We start from the raw sequence: 22,031 nt of genomic DNA, 5'->3' as shown, positions 1-22,031 counted from the left end.
TTAGGCATTAGTGTCATTTTCACTTTAAATCTGATTGTTTTATTAAACTTTTTTAGGAGTTTTGAAAATAGCTTTGGATTGAATTTTCCACTATAAATAAGATAGTCAATACAAAAATGCTTTCATGTACAGTAAATATTCTGTTTTATAATTTTGATAATATCAGTTCAATTCAACCTTTAAAAATGTTTCATGTTTCAGAAGCCATGAGAGTTAAGTGAACAAATATGAGTATATTTTGCAGTAATTTATTTAACAGCTGCCATTTTTATATGGATAAATAATTTAAAATTTGTATATACTAATTAAAATTTAACATTAAAAATGAAAATGAATATGTTTTCATTTATGTATGTCTCAGAAGGCACATCATCATTTTTTAGAGTAGCTTATTATAAAAGATATATGTTACAGAAACAGAGTTTAAGAATATAAATCTGTTCTTATTATCTTTAAATAAACATTACACCTCATATCATTGCTGTGAGGGTCTTTGATGATCGAAGATGTTGCCTTTAAAATTTCTTAGGCTGAAAGTTTTCCTGCTGTACTATGTGGTACTTGCCTTCCGAGTACTTGTGCTGTTTTTCTGAGGAACCATAGAACTCTCTGGACCCTGTATATCCCCTGATCAAGATTAGAAGCCACTGCATGTAAGCAGGGGAATAAGTCAGATTCTAGTGGAATGATGTCTTTCTGCTCTGTCTTGTTTGTTTACCTTTTCTCTGTTATTCCCAGCTGAGTTTACTGACTCACGAAGAATCAGACCTGACAGAAGCAGAAGGCAGTTTGGCAGCCTCAGACCTGTCATGTGGCTGGACATAGGCTTAAGGCACAGACTGCAGACCAGGGATCTGTGAGCCTCGCCCCAGCTTCCGTTTTCCCTTCCTGGTGCCGTCTTTTCACCATTCCTGCCTTGAGTTCTTCTGTGGTCACTTAGATCAGGGGAGCTGTTTACCCGTCCTCCACTCTTTACTCATTGCTGTACCAGTTCAGGGTCTTCTGCCTTGACTTTCACTCTGTAGTGGCCCTAGATATCCTGCAAGGATAACCACAGCATCTTGGCTTCCTGCAGAAGGACCTTTGCTTGTCTGGGGTTTAGTTTTGTGAGCGCTACCTTTAATGAGGTTGAAGCAAAAACAGGACCTCACCAAAACCATTTTTGAATCTTCAGCAAAACAGTATGATGCTCTTATTCATTGGGATGATCAACATTTCTAATATAAGGCTTCTTGCAACAATTCCTTTTAGAACTTTTGTACGTTGTTACTGATAATAAGCTAAGCTTCTGCTTTTCATACCGCCTATTCAGTTTCTCTGATTTAGTGTCTGGGAGGGAAAGAACTCAATTTAATATTAAATTGTAATATTTATTTAGCCAGTCGTTTGCTAAAGTTATGCTCCTCCCCCTTATTATTATTTTTTTAAATAAAACTAATAAAGTTTTTATTGTGGTCCTTCTATCCTGTGAGAGTTTTGCGGTGAGCTAAATGCTTTTCAGAATCATATATCTCCTTGTCTATAACATTAATTAATGTGTTGTTCTGTACTACATATATTTAAGTTTAAAGTAGTGTTGACTACTGTAAAGGGAATATTTTTACTGGCAAGCTGCGTATTTCCAAGTCTAAATTTGTGCATAACAGAGACTTAATATATACTAGGTATAATTTTTTAGAGAGTATAAATTTATTATGCACTTTAAAAATAGGTCAGCTGTTTTACATATTTAAATAACGTGCAGTCTTACATTTTTTTAATGATATGTTTCTACTAGGTAACATGTTCATTGCATTTTCAATTTATGTAGGATAGTGTGAACAAATTAGGGCTGAATTATATAGTTTGGATATTGCAGTAGCAACTGTCCACATGTTTATACTTTTACTTGAGCTCTACACAGTTTTTGGCTTTGATAGTTGACTTAACTGTCAATTTAACCTTTTGCAGATTCATGAGATATTTGATTGTCAAGAATGTATGAAGAAATTCATTTCAGCTAATCAGCTGAAACGTCATATGATCACCCACTCAGGTAAAATACATATTTTTCCATTTGTATTGAAATCACTACAAAAGATTCACCTTGTCATTTTCAGGAGCTCTGAGAGTGGTAACCAGGAGACCTGGTTATTAGTTCCAGCTTGGCCATTGACCGGCCATGTGATTTTGAACGAGTTACTTAGCTTCTCTAGTCCTCAGTTTGTTTCTGAAGCAAATGTGGTTGGACTAAATGAAATTGAAGATCTTCAAACTCACCATTTAATTCATTACCTACTCCTCCTTGAGCCTCAGTTTCTATATTCTTCATCTGTGAAAAGATATCCTACCTTTCAAAATTGCTGTTAAGGTTAAACGAAGTCATCTATGTACCATGCTGGCAGAGTGTCTGATATTTAGGAACGATTCAACAATTATAGTTCCGACATTTCTAGATATTTTCACATTCTAACTAAGGAACTAATAAATGTTAGTGAGAAATTTATAAATACATTTTGAGAATATAAGTTTTTAAAGCCATAGTTTCATTTTAAGCAAGTTTGAGTAATAGGTCTGTTACACAGACTTAGAAAAATTCAGCTCTGAAAATAACTTTTGCTTTATGAAGTCTCTTTTCTAGAGTTTAGAATGTCTGTACTTTGAGACTATTTAAGTCAGAATGTTTTTGAGTAGCTACTTTATTTGGAGACAGGTATAGATATTTTGGCAAATGAAAACGGAAGATCGAAAATGGTGGATCGAAAATAGAACATCTGGTGGCCTTCAGATATGCTTTGTTTGAAAAAGTTGTCAACATTACATGAATATTGTATAAATGTGGATTTTACCCAACAACCTAAGTGTGTAGTTTCTGCTGAGAATTGGAAGCTCGGCCTGTGTGGGGTCTATTGGCCCAGCAGGAGACAGGTCTGTCCTTTACCTTCATCACTGTCAGGCCACTCACCCTTTGCATTCGGAGTTGTGACCCTGACTTGAACTCATACCGATCAGCAGATTTTTCATCTGGAAGTAGGATTTCTTCCTTGAATTTAAACTTCATCTTTATATCTAAGCTACTTTATACATTTAGTTTGCAAACAGGTCAATAAAAGAACAAACTGATGTTTCTTTTGTGAATAGGCTCACATATCTAACAGATGGATTGGGTAATAGATTGTTTCAGTTGTTTGGATCCATAAGAAGTAATACAAGGTAAGGCTGTTTTCCTTTTTATCCTTTACCTTTATATAGATATGAGATTGTCTCCACTCATTTTTCACAGAAAAACGACCCTATAATTGTGAGATTTGTAATAAATCTTTCAAGAGGCTCGATCAAGTGGGTGCTCACAAAGTAATACACAGTGAAGATAAACCTTACAAATGCAAGCTTTGTGGAAAGGGATTTGCCCACAGAAATGTTTACAAGAATCACAAGAAGGTAAAAGCTTATTAATATTGTTATAAGTATATGTATTTTTGCTGATTTCCTGATATAATTACCAATTGTTTACCTTCAAAGAAGATTTTGGATATCCGAGTCATGCTGTACATATGAAATAATTGGAGAAGATCTTGCTTCTGTTTTCTAACCACTCACTCAGGCCATAACCCCTGTGGCCTTGTTTCCGACGTGTACTCTCTACTGAAACTATTCTCCTCACAAGCAGAGTGTCATCCAGTGTTTTCCAGCGTTGCAGTAACTGCAAAGTCTTCTCTTCCTTCTTTCTATAAAGTTTGTCACTCTTGCTCACGTTACCTTTTGGAAATGCTCTTCATCTATGGCACCATTTTGGTGACTCTGCTAGGTCTTCTGCCAGTTTCTCTGAATGCTTCTTTGTTCTCTGAACCCTCCCCCAGGGGGTTATCCTGGGTGCTTTGACTGTAGGCCTCTTCTATGTTCTCTGTGTCAGCTATATCCATGAATTCTGGTACAAACTCTGTACTGATGATTTCCAAGTGATTTATTTTGTTAATCCCAGCTCTCAGACACACATTTGCCACTGCTTGTTTGATACCTAACTGGGCACCTTTTGGCCTAATGTATTTAGCACGCTCACGCTCCAGATAACTTCACTTTTGGAAGTTTCTGTTAATGACAAAAGCATCTAATTATCCCTGTCTCTTTGTTTAATATTAGCCCCTTTTTAGAGTTGGAAGCTAATTCTTAAAGATTGTACCCTCTACCTTGTCTTATCACCATCACAATCATCCATTGCTTTACCATTTCCACATCCTGATCATGGCTCATCTTCATCACTTTAATACCCATCTCATTCAGCTTCTTGTCACTTATCACTTCCCACTTACTCAGCTGACTAGATAAATCATCCCAAAGCACAACTCCATCACTCTTGTACTCTAATATTATAAGTAGATTTCCAGCACCTCTTAATATATGATGCTTTACCCTGTCACTCGGAGTTCTCTACACCATGACCTCAGCTTCCTTTTCCAGCTTTGTATCCTCCTATTTTCTGCATGAGACATATCAAAAACAACTCAGCATGACCTCTCTAACTTCTCCCCTCCCTCCTTTCTAGCAGTGCTCTCTTCAAGTTACAATCTCTTAGTTTTGTCTATTGATTTTTGTTTGCATTTCCTACATTTACCTTTACTCAAGTTCTTGTATCAGAAAGTTAGTTTTATCTAATCTACTTTGTGTAGATAATAGTAAATAATGTTTGAATTGAATTCAGAAAATGTGTGCAAAGATATTCATTGTCTTAGAAGTGTATGTTTAAATTTGTGATGTGATAAATATTTGCTGATTGATTTTGGTATATTGTAGGATGCTGTTAAACAACGTATATATAATGTATTTTCAAATAACTTGTTACCTTTTTATTTGCAATATTCCATTGGAATTATAGTTATTTCAGTATTTATTGGGACTTTACAAACACATCATTTTATCTCTTTAAATCATTTAAGAAGTTATGATATCAGTCTCAGCTTCAATCTAAAAAGAAAAGAAAAGGCAGAATTACGAAAGAATAAACAGGATTGATTGATGGTGTACCAAACCATCTCTGCCTAATTTCTTGCTGACCGCCCTTATGTTTACCTCAAGCATTATATGTTCAGAGGCAGGACCACATTCATTACTGCTGCATTAGAATTACATGCCTATAAAAAATTATCTGGCTAGTTTCCTGCTAAGTCTCTGGAACCCTCTTGCTCCTTTCTTTGATGAAACTGATCTACCCACATTTACGAGTTTTTCACAGTTTGACTTATATTATATGCCATATGGGAATTTGACACAGGATCCTTGCACCATCTCTCATACCTTTAATCATAAATCATGTGAAAGTAATAATGATGCCTTGGGAAGGATGGAAACAACGATACCTGTAATTTCCAAAGTGGAAGCACATTCAGTCCTTCTCTGTGGGCAGTTGTGCTTCTCACTGTGTGATGATCCTAGCGTGTGTTTGGTATGGTTACATGAAAATGTCTAAAATACTTTCCAAGAGTTATGGTGAAAAAAGCAAATCAACTTTTTTCTTCCTTCACTATTCATTAGTGGCCAGTTCCAAACCTAAAAAGTAAGGATATGCAAGGAAAGCAGGAAAAAAACCACTAAAAGTCAGACCCATCTTCATCATGTAGCGTGACCAAAGCTTGTTATTTTAAATAAATTATTCTTTGGGGTTTTTGATTATGTAACTTGTGCATTTCTATTATACTTATTTGGTTTATTTTGGGGTCAATTCTTTTAACATTTAAATCTGCTTGACAAGGAAATATTTTCATTGTGATTGACAATAGGGCGTGAAATTTTGAAGGAGTGATTTCTGTTTCTTAAACTTAATTACTTGTTTCGTCATCTTGCCAGTTATACAAGCTCAATAGGTCAAAATTAGTTTTTCTTTTCTCTAATCCTTTCTGACAATGATTTAACCTGATTCATAGTTGTATTTTTTAGGATCTAGTTAAATAAAGATTGTTTATCTGGATCCACCTATATTCTGTGATCCTTTAAATCACAATTGGACAGACATTTCAGAACCGCAGGAAACAGAAATTAGTTAATTAGTCTTCACCCTCCATTTTGTTCCCTGTCAGATTTAAAGCAAAGCCAAATTGAGATGTGTATAGTGCTGTCCTCCTCCTGTGATGGGTGTGGTGTCTAGATGGACTGAGCCATCTTGGATCCTGGAGCTGGCACTACTTGCTTGATGATGGGAATGAGTACTGAGAGGTTTTGTCCTGATTAAGTCATAAACAAGCTCCTGGGGGAAAGAGCTGTGTCTATTCAGATAAGAGACCTTTTTTCCTGACCTTTACATAACCTTCAAGGAATGAACATTAGAAGCCGATGAGGAACTCTGGTCATAACCTCTCCTAAAATAATTCCATTGGGTGTCCTCTACTAACACCTCATCCAGTGATTTCCAAATTCTGGGCCATGACCACTTTGTGGGTCTTGAAATAATTTACTGGGTCATGAATAGAATAGAATAGAACAGAACAGAATAGAATAGAATAGAATAAAAAATACAATAGAGAAAATGAGAGTAAGGGTCATTTAATGAAATAATACACGTGTGTGCGTGTCTGTGTGTATGTGTTAGATTTTGATATGAAAATTATCTTTTTGGTCATGATCAAACAGTTTGAAAGACACTGCAGGTCAGCCTTTGTGCAGGTGAGATTTTATTAGACCTTAAAGGAAAGGACAGGTCTCTCTATAAAGAAATCAGGGATTAGGTTCTAAAACCATAAAATATGGCATAAATTTTACGTAATAAAAAAAATCTTTGGCAATCTCTAAGGAAGGTGCCAAGTTGTAGATTGAAAACCAGTGGCTGAATAATTCCATCACAACCACTTTTTCCTTCAACTTTGCATCAGATTTCTCTTCTTCAGGTGGGTTGTAGGTGAAGTAGTGGGTGGTTCATTTAAGTTGGTATATGTCCAGAATTGCCTGTTTTTGTGTTCTAGAAGCACATTCACAAGGATGAGCTGCTCACACTAAGAGGGACATGCATGTAGGAATTGAACTTGACAGAGGAAAGTAACAGATACAGATGTTTCTCTGAAGCTCACTTAGTTAATGGCAAATTGCTTACTCTGTTTAAATTATTTTTTTAGGTGGATGATGGCATGGCATCGTACAGTTTCTAACGTTAAGCCCCTTATTTCTCGTACTAGACAATAAACTTTGAAGATAGATGCTGTACTTTAATTCATGGCACCTGTTGACCACAGTGTGCTTTGAACGTGGCAGACATTTTCTGAATGAATAAAAATTCATGAAAAAATTATCCCAAATAAATAAGACTTAATGTTCTTAGTTAAATGGTAGCTATAATACGAGGAGTGATTTCTCTAAATCTATATTTGCAATATGTATTGCAGCATTTTTCCCTTTCTGAGCCCTCTCTTTCTTGACTTTATGAGCATATTAGTGATCTACTGATACACTGAAAAATCATTGTTGTATTCCTTCTGCACTGGGTTTATCAGCCCGAGATATCTAAGAACTCTTTAAACCTTTCATTTGAAGACACGGCACTGTTCTAATTTTCTGAACCCTTTCCTGGCTCTGAGGTAGTTATTTCACATGTAGCTCACTTACTCCCAAATCAGTGATGGCCCTTTGTCCCCTGAGGAACTTTAATAGAGGAACCTGCCTCCCAGCTTGCTTCTACTTCCTCCACTCCCCCAACCCCCAGATTATGATTGAAGAGCCATCAACTAAAGACTATGCCTTGGTGTTGCCCTGAACCACAGCCTTGCTGTTGCTCTTCAGAGCTTTCTTCACCCCGGTTCCTGTGGGCACAGGGCCTTGCCTTCCAGATCTCTAGCCTCTGACTCTTGCCTTCGCCTTAAAGCTTCAGACTGACTCTTACCTCCAGAATATTGCCTTTGTTCTTTGCTCTTTACCAGCCCAGCCCAACCCAGGGGTTGAGCTCCCTTTACTTGACCCGCCTGATCAAGTGCACACCAGTAGCCTTCTTAAAACCGCAAAGGGAAAGGTTCTTTATTTTTTAGTTAATTTTGTTTTCCTTTTTTTTCCTTTGTAGTAGACAGCTTATGAAAACAAATCCCTAAAATCATACATGAATGCATGGGTAGTCAGTGACGCAGGTTAGGTTAGAACCCCCGGCACCAGCCACCTTCCCTTGTGCCTACCACGTTTCCAGGCCCCTTCCCAGTGAATCGCCTCTGGGCTTTCCCAAGTATATTAAAAAACTGTACACGTTGTTGTACAAATTATTTGTTCATTATTACCACATCTACTACCATATTCAAAGGCAGGTGATCGTAGTAACTGGAGGATATTTTGTAGTCTGAGTAAAATTCAGTTTTTATCCTCAGCGTAATGCCGTTGACATACTTTAAGTCACTGTAACGGGTTGGAATAGGGAAGATTAGAAATGGGAAGGTGCAAGCTGGAGGTGGTTGGGTGGCAGAGCTGGGAAGGTGGGGGGCAGAAGGTGGGAAGGGTGACCGTCGGAATGGAGAAGAGAGTGTGAGAAGAGACTCCCGAGTGTTAGGTTGGATGGGGCGTTTTCAAATGCTATAAGTACAGAGCACCTCCTTCGTCACCCTAGTAAATCGTCAGGAACTTCCACGTTCCACACTGATGTTTCTGTGCGAGCGGATGTTCTTTTTGGGTGGAGCTTGGAGAAAAACACAAGGTCTCAGCTCCCCATCTGGGAGAAAAGTATATTTAAACATAAATGGTTTTATGACACAGATGCCATTCAGGAACTGACTTCTTTGCCTTGACATTATGACTTGGAGAGCATTTCAGGTAGGTTCATATAAAGCTACTCATATTTTATGACCATTACTATTTTGATACTTCAGTGAACATCCTTTTACATAAAACTCTGTAACTTTGCCAAGAGTATTTATGCAAATAGATCTTAGGTATGGAATTTATGGGTCAGATATTAAGTTTACTTTAAATTTTGATTGCTCCTGCCCAACTGCCTTCTGAAAAAGCTCTTATTTTCACTTAGTAGTGATGAAAGTACTCCTTTACCTGTGCCATCACAAACATCTATGTTATCAGCCTTTTTTTTTTTTTCAGTCTGAGAAGTGAAAAGTGATGTTTCATTGCATTTTAGCAATGGTGGGTGAAATTCTATTCTTTTTATGTTTTTTTTTTCCATTTTTCTTCTGAGAAATGCTTGTAGGTACTCTTTGTCCTTTTTCTACTGGCCTATTTAGCTGTTTTCTTATTGATTTCTAGGAGCTCTATAGATATTATGAATATCAATACTTTGCTGTTTTTGCTTCTAATATTTGTCCCCATCTATCAACTTGCATCTTTTGAATAAAGAAGTTTTACATTTTTATGTTTTCAAGTATGACATGGATTATGAGTTTTATGGCTTCTGAGTATTTATAGCTTCTGAGCTTTAAGTCTTATTTAGAAAACTTTCTTATTCCAAGATTATGCAAATACTCGTCAATGCTTTTAAAAGTTATATCTGTTTCTTTTTTAATTGGTATTTTAATCCATCAATAATTTATTTTTAGGTATGGATTGAAATATTGATTCATACCACTGCTATCACATTGTTGAACGCCTCTCGTATAAATCTATTTTTGGACTCCATTCTGTTCCATTTAATCTGTATTCCCTTGCAATATCAGACTGTTTTAATAGTTGCGATTTATAATGTCTTTTAATATCTGTTGGACAAGGGCTCCTTTTTAGTTTTCCTTTTTCAAAATTCGTTTACATGGTGTTTTGGGAAGATTAATGTTAATAGGCAGATGTCTTATCACTGCTTCCTTTTTATCTTCCTGGAAATCAGTGTCATATATTAAAAAGCAGCTCTTCACAAAAATTCTTCAAATATACCCTTGCTCTTCTGAATGGTTTGGTTCAGAAATGTTCAGGATAGAAAAAGCAGGAAATAAAAACAGTTCATTTTCCTCTATTATCATTAAATTAATTCTCCATTATCAGTATATTTCTTATTTTTTTCATGTATTAAAACATGTTATTTAGTATAACATGGAGATCCTTCCCTTGTCCCTTTCATTTCTATTCTACCTGAAATTCTACCAAGTTTGGTTGACTTGTTTCTCAGCCCGAAGGATCTATTAGAAGAAGACTAAGTGAAAGAGAATTGGGGGAAAAAAAAAAAAACAAACTCAGGTTAGCCATAGCCAGAAGACTTGGTGATGGTTTGTTACACCCAGAGAAGACAAAAAAACTTTAAAAATAAACTGTGACTCATAGAGCATAGCAAATGGGGGAGATTTAGCATGAGGGCAGGAAGTGTACTTATGTGAACCCTCAGTAGACAGGGTAATGAATTTTAAATGATGTTGACAGTCTTAGGGAATAGGTAGTATAAATTTGGAAGCTAAGTTAAAATAAATGGAAAATTATTACGTTTTTTAAAAAGAGACACTCTTCTCTCTTCTATAACAATTTGTATCAAACTAGAAAATGCCACAAATCTGAACCAATGAAAACTAGAACTGTACAAATGAGAATTGTATGTTATAATTAAAATATGCTGACGTGCAGTATTTTCAGTAAAAAATAAGCTTTGAACCCAATATCCCATATTGGGTGTTTTATATTTAAAATTAGAAACTAGAATCAGTTTAGAATCAAACTCTGATCTTTTGACTTTGTTTGCATCTGTATTATGTTGAAAATAGATTTGTTTAGTTTTTATAAGGGTTTCAATTGAGAATATGTCCTCTGGCCATGTTGACACTTAGATAATTGGGTGGTGGTTTAAATACACACACACATACACACACAGACATTTTACTTTCTATCTATCTATTCCAAATATTTGGAATCCTATTCTCATCCTATTTCCTATTATCTGTTAATTTCTAGGGATTTATACTATAAGAAAACTGTTTCCTGTTGAAGGACTGGTATTAATTTTTAGAGTAATTTTTGGATAGGACTGGAATTGATCCATTGTTGTTTGCTTGTCTGTTTGTAGTTTAGGAATCTGCACTCGTTTCTCTTTGGATGGCACATAAAGTTCAATGCAAGATTACCAATTTATTTAGCCATCTTGCCTAGCAAACAAATTATCCACTAAAGGAGCTAGTATAGCTGCTATGATGTGTTACATATGACTTATAAAAATTAGGAGGCCTACTTTTAGGCAGAAAATTCTGCTTCACATTATTGTGATGATCTGAAAACTTTATCTTCAGTAGTGAAGCTACAGGTGTCTGTTATCTGGACAGTTTGTGAAGGGACATGGTTACTGTCTCCAGATATTCAGAGAGCTGCATTTGGAAGTGAGAATAAACTTGTTCTGTGTGGTTGTAGACTAGCTGTAGTAAGTAGTGGCCATGCAGAGGCAGAACTTCTAAATGAATGGTCAGATCAGCTAGCCTGAAGAGTCATGTGTTGAAAGCAATGTTTGCTACAGGCATCCCTGGTTACAAATATGAGATACCGTCTCTCAGCAGTATAGTAGAGGGGAAAGCCCCCTGAGCTGCCTTCCAAGGAAGACTTCATCTGAAAGCCTATGATTATTTCTTCTCTTAGCAAATCCCCTTTGCCTTGATCAGGGTATTACAGTTGGCTCTTTGTGTCTGCGGGTTCTACGTCCACACACTCAACCAACCGCGAATGAAAAGTATTTGGAAGAAAAATTCCAGAAAGTTCCAAACAGCAGAACTTGAATTTGCTGTGCACTGGCAACCATTTACATTGTATTAGGTATTATAAGTAATCTAGAGATGATTTAAAATATACGAGAGGATGTGCATAGGTTATATGCAAATACTATGCCATTTTTTTGTTTTTGGAGTATAATTGCTTTACAGTGGTGTATTAGTTTCTGTTGTATAATGAAGTAAATCAGCTGTATGTACACACATATCCCCTCCCTCCTGGACCTCCCTCCCACTCCACCCCATCCCCCCATCCAGGTCGTCACAGAGCACTGAACTGAGCCTCGTGTGCTTTATAGTATGTTCCCACTAGCTGAGCATCCTTGGATTTTGGTATTCTCTGAGGTCCTGAAACCAGTCTCCTACAGATATGGAGGAGGAGTGTCCTTAGGGCTGCGGGGACTTCAATAGTTGGCCCCTTGAGGTTATGGTTTTGTACTAATGAGTTGTGGCTTTCAAGCAATGGAAAGGTTGGGCTGGCTACTCAAGGCTATACTCCATCTTAACTTCTCTGTGTAGAATGAGCTACCTTTTTCTGTACTGAGCTTAAAGAAACTGATTGCTTTGGTATTTCTCCAGTTTCTGTTCATTTTTGTGAGGAGGAGTCCTTTTCAGGAAGCCAGTTGTAAGTCTGACAGTAAAAATTTAATCCACAGACCTTGTAAACAGCCAGATGACACACATTTTATAAAGCCTTAGGTTTATTATGTGACCCTGTGGGACAGTAATATACTTTTATACAGACTTCAATAATGAGATTTTTTTAAAGAATAGTTCTAGCACATGTATCTCTGGAATATTTTTTCCAATTTTATTTTATCTCTACTTATTTCCCCTTATTTCTTTGTCATAGTTTTCTTGTTTTGCACATGACTGAAAGAAGAAATGTCATTCCAAGCAATATTGCTAACTGTGGAGCTGTATATATTACTGATAGTCAAAGTTATTTTTAATTGTGAATTGGCCTGATGAAAATGCAAATCTGCTCTCATGAAATTAGTATTTGGTTTGGTTGGCTAGAAGTGTGATAATTTGTTAACTGTTGTATAAAAATTATGTTGTAAACTTTCTGAAGAATTCTTGAGACATTTTACTAGGTGTTACAGGTAGTGCAACACATTTTCTTATGTATTTTCTACATCTGCAACAATAATCAGACATGGTGCATAAAATGATATATTTCATAGTGCTAGTTCGTGGACTAGTTCATTTGTTACATCAGCAGATATTGGTGTCTCAGTGCTTGGCATTTAAAAGGAGGGTGTTCTGGAGCTCAAGGATAATGTGATGAATAAGTCAGTGGAAAGTTTGGAACCCTGTAGAGATGAAAAATTGAAGGATAAGACACCTTTTAAGAGGGTTAATTTTATTTGGTATTTGTAAAATATATCTTGGAGACAGAAGTCCTCTATCCACAACTTGCAGGTATTTCACTGCCACCTTACTTAAATGAGATTGAATGCTGAGACTTTCACAAGTCATGCAATTACAGCTCCGTGGTGTTGGGTGTTGGAATCTTTTTGACAAAGTATTTATTCACCTGGCTATGTACTAACAGCTTACTGCTTGAAACGTGCTGCTGACTTCAGGTCAGTATCTAGAAGTTGTGGCTTTGGTTTGGTTAACATAGGTCTAAGGCATTATGCTGTCCCAAGTTCTTTAATCATCAAGCAACTAAATCATATCCAGAGGTTGTTTTGTCCTAGATTTGGAAAAAGAGAAAGAATGGGTTAGGGTGGAATATATTTTTGGAAGATTAAAGCAACCCTGTGTTCCAATTTGGATACTCTAAAAATAAAAGAGTTTCTTTCTTTTTATAATGATATTATCTACTAATTGTAGAAAATTAAAACATCAAAGAAAATTCTAGAGAACAAAGCAAAAACTCTGTCAAATACCACTGTCCACTTTACTGCGAAAACCCTCCTCAGTGTTTTGTAGAACATCTTCCTAGACCCTGTTCTATGTGAGTATGAATGTGCCATAAATGGTATTCTACTATATAATGCTTTGCATTCGGCTTTTGACACTCAAAATATGTTACGGAGACTTTTCCATATCAAAGAAAAAATATATTTAATAGTCACTAGAATTTAGTTAACTAGGTTTATAACTGTCAATGGGAATTAAAAAAAAAATTCTTTACTTTTTAAAAAATATTGTGCAAGGGAATTCCCTGGCAGTCCAATGGTTAGGACTCCATGCTCTCACTGCCAAGGGCATGGTTCAGTCCCTGGTCGGGGAACTAAGATCCCACATGCCGTGCGGCGCTGCCAAGAAAAAAAAAAAAAAAAAAAGGTGCAAAAATCAGTCTGATATATTTCTATAAAGGGAATTGGTTAGCCAAGAGGTCTGTGTACAGTTATCATTTTGGTAAATAGAGCCACACTGCTTCTCAGAAAATTTACATTCCCAATTACCAGATGTGAGATTGCATGTTCTTACCCTTCAGACAACACAGAATGATATCTATTTTCTTCACTTCTGCCAGTCTGATAGACCATAGATAGTATTTTGTTTTAAATTTTTCATTCTTTAATTGCATTCATGGCTTGAAGTATTAATACTGTACATAATCTGACATCCCCAAGTTTTATAGCCAGTAATCCAGACTTGAAATATTCAACTGCCTGTTGACATCTCTTAATAGTCATCTGAACTTGTCCAAAATCGAATCCCTTATCTTTTACCCAGACTTGTTTCTTGCTTGCTTGCTCTTTCACATATTAGTTAATGGCTGATCCATCCTACCATTGCTCAGGTCACAGTTTTGGAGGCACGCTTGCTTCCTTCTTTCTGTGTCTTACGCTTCATACCCAGGTCTCTCTGCAAAACCTGTTCACTTTCATAATAGACCCAGAAGCCTCTGACTTTTCTTCACATGAGTGGCTACCACCCTGGTATAGGTCTTAATCACCTCTTGCTTGGTTTATTGCTATTACTTCTCTAGTTTCTCTGCTTTCCCTTGTCTCCCTACATCCTGTTCTCAACACAGCCACCTTAGCTTCCTGTTAAATGCCAAGTGAATCATGCCTCTTATCTGCTTAAAACCCATTAGGGAGATTTTATATTTCTCTCAGTAAAAGACAAAACTCCTGCAATGGCCAGCCAAGCCCTACATGATTTGCTTCTCCCGTTTCTCCACCTTCTCCCATCTCTGTGCCGCTTCCACTTAGTTCATATCACACTGGCCTCCGTGGAGTTTCCTGCCTAGATCACCCAGAGGGAAACCTGCCCCTGTTCCCCCAGTGCAATCAGATCTTCTCTCAACTGTCACCTTCTCAGCCAGAATTTCCTTGAACACCTGTTTAAAATTGCTACCCCATTCTCTGAAACATTTGCTGTCCTCTTTCCCTGCTTTATTTTTCTCTGTAGCATGTATCTGATATTTTATCATTTGTTGATTGTTCCTCTCTCTCTGCTAGTGTAAGAGCTCCACAATAGCAGACACATTTGCCTTTTTTTCCCCAGAACTATATCCCCAGAATATAAAATAGGACTGGCATGTAGCGGCCTGAAGTGCATATCATAGACTTGGCACAAAATAAATAATCAATGATATTTTAAGAGTGCTATTTGGAGGAGAGTTCTTTTGCCCTTTTGGGGGAATTTTTATATTATTAATTTGCTATAACTCTTTATATTAGTAGTTTTAAACTTTTGGTTTATGTTGCAAATATTTTCTGTGTCACCGAATATTTTTGCCTTGCATTTTTAAATTTAATTCTCTCATCTGAGTACCCGGTTTTCTGCCATGCTTAGAAAGCCTTTTCCTACTCAAAAATTATTTAAATATTTACTCATATTTTCTTGTATATTTAGTGTCTTATTCTTCACATTAAAAAAAATATAGCTGAATTGAAATGGGATTTATCTCTTGTAATGGGTGGGGAATAGACACAACTTAATTTTTCCTGAATATCTATACAGTTGCCTCACAACCATTTACTAAACAGTCCACTGTTCTTACACCAATTTGAAATGCCATATTTTCCTATAGTAAATGTTCATATATCTTTGGTAATGAAAGAAACCTACTCTTTGTTCTAGTTTGTTGATATGTTTATTCCCACCTATCATTTTAATATCTCTAATAGCACATTTGAATATCTGTAGTTTATCCTGAGTTTTAAATATTTGTTCCTCCCATCCTTTTTCTATATTTTTCACAGTCGAAAACAGTCATGATAATCCCTTTCTCACTAACATTATGTTAATAGGTAATATTTATATCTTTAATATTTATAGTGTCCATTAGACTAAGAAAATGTATAAATCTGTATGCTGTGAATAAAGTGACTTTTCTTTAAATAATTCCCTTTATTTTTATACCACAGGTATCATAACATAACCCATCAATTATATGATTTGCTTTATTTTAATAAGAGAACACAGTTCAGTTTTTTACATATTAGCATTTATGAGCATTGTTATCTCGCCATCCGTGGTAGAATAGAATTTTATTTACTGATTTGTGCCAAATGGGTTAATACTGATGTGTAATGGAAAACAGGTGAAGTGAGTAAGCTGTTTTTACTGTTGTTTTTTGTTTTTGTTTTTGATTTTTAGATCTAGCAGGTGGATTTCTGTTGTTTCTTGTTTACACATATTTTTGTCTGTCATGTGATTGATAGTGCTTCCTACATCTATGCTGCTTGACATTTGGCAAGTTACTGAAACTTTTTGAGCCTTAGTTTTCTCATCTATAAAATGGAGACACTAATGGTATTTTATTTATCAAATTGCTATTAGAATTAAGTGAAATAATTCATGTAAAGTGTTTAGCATAACATTTGATCCAAAATAAATATTTAATTAATGATACCTGGTGTTAATTATAACACGAGTAAATGTTCTAGTTTAATTTAGGGGAAAAGCAGCACCTAGGACTGAAAATTATTTGAAGTTAGTCAGTGAAGTTGAGGGAAAAGGGTGGAAACAGCCTCCCTTATACAGTTTCCTTTGTCTGTGTTGAAGATGTTGTACCGGCATAAAGTCTGTCCATTGATAAAGGAGGTTTAGTCTTTAGAGAAATTACATATCATTTCACTCTGCAAAGTAGATTCTGAGAAATCTCAATGTGTATTGAGATTAGCATTTGAGATTATAGGAGCAGTTTCCTTTACTGTTTATCAAGTTTATAATTAATTAATGTGAGAAGTTAAAAATACAGTCGTTTTTCTCCCATGAACACAGCCTATCTGTGTTTCCAGTTAAATTTATGGGGGAAGAATGTCACCAGAGGAACAGGATATTGTCCACCTTCCTGTCCTTCCTGGTCCCCATCATGAATCCAGGCTCCAATTATTGTAATGACTAGTTGATTCTAGAGAGTCCTGACTCACTGTTTCTTTCCTCTGCAGACCCACTCTGAAGAGAGGCCTTTCCAATGTGAGGAATGTAAAGCTTTGTTCCGGACCCCATTTTCTTTGCAGAGACACCTGCTCATACATAACAGTAAGTCGCAATCCAGGCAGTTGAGGACCAAAGGAATTATATCATATTTTGTTCTTATAACCTTTGAGAATGTAGGCGTCACAGAAGCGGACCTATAAGTAATTATGCAATCTGCTTTTAAACTTAAAAAGGACTGATAACTGCCTTTCACGTTTTCATCCTTTATCCTTGATTTATTTTCCCACAGTAAGATCAATCATTTTATGAGACATTTTATTTTATATCATTTTTTCCCACTATTTAAAGCTGTGTATAAAAACATGTTCAGTAAAGTGTCTTTGAAATTTGTTCTGAAACAGACGTTTTTGTTCCCTTTTAAATGTAATGATTAAGGAAACATGCCTGACTCTTTAAAACATGCAGATATCTGGCATGATTTTATTAGCTCACAGGCTTTTAAAATTGGAAAGGATCAGAGTAAACATCTAATTTAACCTCTTCATTGGAGGGGGATTGAGAAAATTGAGACTCAGAGAAGCACAGTGACATACTCAGGGTTGCACAGCACTGGGGTAGCATCCAAGCCTGTTAGTCCGGTGTTTTTCCTGCCTACTCCACTGCCTCTGATTTCTTACTTCTTTTGGCAAGGGAATTTTTGGTGGGGGTAGGGGGGAATTAAGTTATTCACATACATACCGTGAAGTCTGTCTAGCAGTTACACCGAGAGCTGATTTTAGAATACCACAGTTTTTAGCCATGTCACTTTATTCAGAGAAGAAATTGTTATTGCTAAACAGAGTTTTGAAGTGGGTTCTGTGTTCAGATGTTGAAGTAACCAGAGATTTACTACTTTATTGTATCTAAAGTTAAATAAAAATGGTATAGCATAAGTAATACATTTCTTCTAATTTGAGTTGTTTAATCAGTAGAACATCCTCTAACATGTAGTTTCTAATGCTTAATTTCTGAGGAAAGCAAAACAATCTTGACATTTGATTGTACAGATAAGATAGTATCTTGGAAGAAATTTTCTCTGGTCAAGTCAAAGTACCTAAAATGCAAAATAATAAAGATACTAAAGTTTTTATATTTATTGAGTGGTAATGATTGTGATGAAATGCGTCTTTTCCTATAGGAAAGACGGTGCTGAGATCTCATGTCATTCTGTATTCACCTTACAGCTCTGGAGAAGTTGTTAGCACCACTTTCCATTTTCCTTATAAAGAAAAGCTATGCATTTAAGGAATAAAATATGTCATGTAACAGCAGGAATTTCCATCCAATTTCACTGTCATTTGATTAAGAAAATGGCCAAAATAGAGAGGACAAAAGACTAGATCTTGTCTTATACAATAGGAAAGTTAAAACCCATTTAACTTCAAAACATGAGGATTGTTTTAGAAACTTACATCAGCACTGTGGCTCCAAATATGAAAAATAAGTTGTCATAATTATTTTGGAAATTATTGTTATTTCCTAATACACTGAAAACCAAAAAGCAGGTTACTAGCTAGCTTCTTGGTTTTAAGATAGGGACAAATCCTGATAAATTTAAGGTAAAGAAATCTGATAAAATCTCGTATCAGAATTTTAAAGTTCTGATAAACTTAAAACAAAAAAATCTGGAATTAAAATATGAAAGAAGAAAGGTATGGACTTCCTTGGTATAGCTTGAATAAGATTTTTGTACATGAACCAGTACTTTGATTCACTTAATAATTTAATGGAAATAGTTTGATAGGAGCAATCGTGGAGTATTTTTTTCCAGTGCCTGAATAGATTTGGTATTATTAACATTTACAATTTTGTGTCACTTGTCCTTTTACTCTCACTGGTTATACATTTTATACAAATATCAATAAAATTTTAAATAAATCTAGAAAGATATATGAAGACAAACTAGGTGACAACAATAACACCCTGCAACAAAAAAGCACAAAGGCAACATATAAACACAGCTCTCAGAGTCTATACAGTTCATGCATGGTTTGGTGTGACTTGGTTTCAAGTATCGAATTTCAGCAACTCAACAGCTTCCTTAGAGACTTTAAGAGAATTTAAAGAGCCATACTTCTGTTTGAAAAGACGAAGGGAGGGTAATTTGCCTTTTCCTTTTTGTTTTCCTTCTTCTTGTCATTCCTTCCTTAAATTTGGTGTGACGAAATAATAGTATCTTCACATTTCTAAATTTATGTTAGTTAAATGGAGGGAAGGTAGAAGAGCTTGGTTGAAATTGAGGTAATCTCTTATTTAGATGTAGAAAGTTACCTGCATATTTTGTCTCATAGTGAATATAATTTTTGAATCTGTGCTATTATAATTGTTCTCTAAAAAGGGAAAATATATGCAAATACTAGTCTGTCTTTATACAGGTTACATATGTTTTATATCTTTCTGGGAGATTCACTCTCTTCTAATTGTGTACACTGATCACTTAAAATGTACTTAAAATGGACTTTAGTCATAGCATGGTATGAAAGTTTAAAAAGTCCCATAAACTCCCTAAACATAGCTTCTGGAGTTGCTTTCCTGCAAGCCTAGGCTATTTGATGGGAAGGTGAAAACCCTCCCAGGTACCCTGTCTGGGATGCATTCGGAAGTCGCTGTGTCCCACCACGTGTCCCCTGCTCGGGAAAGAAAAAGGGCCTGAGGGCACTGCCAGGGGCCAGGTGACAGAGGCACCCTCCCCCCCCCCCCCCCCCCCCCGGCTGGACTCTAGGGTAGAGTCCTAGACCCCAGCCCTAGGGCTTGGGGGGCCCTTTGAGGGGCTCTAGGGTAGAAAAGGGTAGTTGCCACTCTGGGTCCCCCTGCCCCAATCCAGCTGCCTCTTTGAGAGGCAGCCCCCAAACAGTCTGAGAGCATGGAAGTTGAAGCCCTTCCCTAGCCATTTCACAGCAGACCAAGGACTGCATTAGGGGGCCTCCAGACCAAGTTCCTGAGATAGTGGAGTTGTAGCCCTCTCCTGTCCCGGGGTGAAGGATCTGCTCTGACGTCTGCCTTTGGAGGCTTCCCTCCAGTTTACTGCCTGTGAGCCAGTTCTGCCTCTGCCCCTGAAGGCCAGAGGGAGAATGGTGGGGTGAGGGGAGTTCAGGAGGGGCCCCAAAGGCAACTCACTCTGCAGAACAGAGACCTTTTGTCAAACTCAAGCCCCTGTCTTAGAAATACATACTTTTAAAGAAAATTCATAGAACCTTTAGAAAATTAGCTAATTCAATCCCCACATTTTCCAGTTAAAGGCACTGAGAATCTATGAAGGTTAAAGGACTCTCCCTCCCCACACCTGATTCACACAGGGAATTAGCAAATATGGAACTGAACAATTGTTGGAAAAATGACCTTTTATGGTTATGATAAATTGTTAGAGCTGTGAACCTGAGTTTTTGGAGAAAACAGCAGTAAATCTGGTACATATGAGGGGGAGTTAACAGCACCCTGCTGTTGTGTCTGTGTTTCTCTTACTTGACTTTTTCATTTCTAAGGTGAGAGGACTTTCAAGTGTCATCACTGTGATGCTACCTTTAAAAGGAAGGACACCTTAAATGTTCATGTCCAGGTGGTTCATGAAAGACACAAGAAGTACAGATGTGAGCTGTGTAATAAGGCATTTGTTACACCTTCAGTGCTTAGAAGTCATAAGAAAGTAAGTAGAAGCCTTCCGTGAGTTTGAATGGATTGCGTATTTTAACCATACAGGCGTGTATGTTAATTATCATGTGATAATCAATTTTATATGAATTTATCAACATATTTACTCAAAATGACAAATAAGAAACCCATGATTGATACTAGCTCTTTAGCAAATGTCTGTTTTCTTCATTTTATCAGAAGAGAATATATTTGTCATATGAAAGCAAACCTAGATTTAGGTATGGACGCTACACAGTCCTAAACTATGCCGATAGATGGGTCATACAGTGTACTCGATGAATGGGAGCTTTTCGACTTCATACATTTTTGGATTAACGTAGGTTCCTTTTTTAAAGATATTGAGTAGAGCTGTAATAGTTTTATTTTTCAAAGCTAGTTCAGCTATCTATTGACAAGTTATTAGACTGACTTCTTCTAGGATTAGAGTGGTCCTTCTTTATCTTGCATCCCTAGGACCTAGGGAAATTCCTGGTACAGAACAGGGACTTGATAAGTATTTGCTCAACTCTAATAAAATGATGTTCATACTGATGGTGATTTGGAGATTATCTTATTTGTGTTATGCTAATTACCTCCAGCAAATCAACAGGTTATTTTTACTTGTTGATTAAATACATTTTAAGTATATTTTTTAAATAGCAAAATTCATATTATAACTAATGCTGTTGAAAGTTTTAATGCTGACTTCAGAAATGACTATGAAGTGTGGTAGTTCTCTGCTGCTCAGCGTGTCCTGTCTAGTGAATGTGAAGTGGCTCCTGTGTTGTTATGACTTTTATTTTGGTACCTGTCCTTAGTACAGCTGTTTCAAAAGGACTGAACTGAGTAACTTTCTTTTCTTGTATCTTTAATGCTGATTAATAATGATACTGTCTTCTCCTTTCAAAGCTCTAAATAGAATAATCTTTCAACTTTCTTTGATTGGATTACTTTTTCATGAATTTAATAGACTTTTGTTGTGTTTTAATCAATGAGGGAAAGTATAGTGAATTTTTAAGAAAGATATAGTTGTTTGTCTGCAATAACAGATTATCATAGAATATATTTTGCAGTGCATTGTTCACTTTTGTCTCATACATTTATCCAATATTCTCATAGTGATGTTTCCATGCTTTCTTACCATATTTAAGATTTTTTAGTGTTATACTTTCAATATCTTTTAATACCAGCCAATCAAATTCTGTACCTAATAATAATATATATTTTTGAATTAAGCCAAAAAGAACACTTTCATTATTTTAATTAATATTGCCGTAATGTCCTTTAGTTTGAAACTTACATTACTGAAGTACTATAAGTAACTGAGTATAAGTAGGTGAACAATGAAATACTTATGTAGCAGCAAAAGAAATCCTGTGGATTTTATAAAGATAT

General features: G+C 36.1%; 1 protein-coding gene across 5 annotated transcripts in view; it reads left to right on the top strand.

The window, feature by feature from the left end:
- Positions 1-22,031, top strand: part of PRDM5 (PR/SET domain 5) — a 204,433-nt gene that overhangs the window by 103,862 nt on the left and 78,540 nt on the right. For all 5 annotated transcript variants that reach the window (XM_059924242.1, XM_059924241.1, XM_059924243.1 and 2 more), the window contains 4 exons: positions 1,951-2,035; positions 3,263-3,420; positions 16,976-17,069; positions 20,489-20,649. In XM_059924242.1, coding sequence (XP_059780225.1) covers positions 1,951-2,035; positions 3,263-3,420; positions 16,976-17,069; positions 20,489-20,649 — 498 coding nt within the window. The remainder of the gene's footprint in view (positions 1-1,950; positions 2,036-3,262; positions 3,421-16,975; positions 17,070-20,488; positions 20,650-22,031) is intronic.

The sequence above is a fragment of the Balaenoptera ricei genome, chromosome 5, assembly GCF_028023285.1.
Source record: "Balaenoptera ricei isolate mBalRic1 chromosome 5, mBalRic1.hap2, whole genome shotgun sequence".
NCBI lineage: Eukaryota > Metazoa > Chordata > Mammalia > Artiodactyla > Balaenopteridae > Balaenoptera > Balaenoptera ricei.
This window is presented reverse-complemented; position numbering and strand designations above follow the sequence as displayed.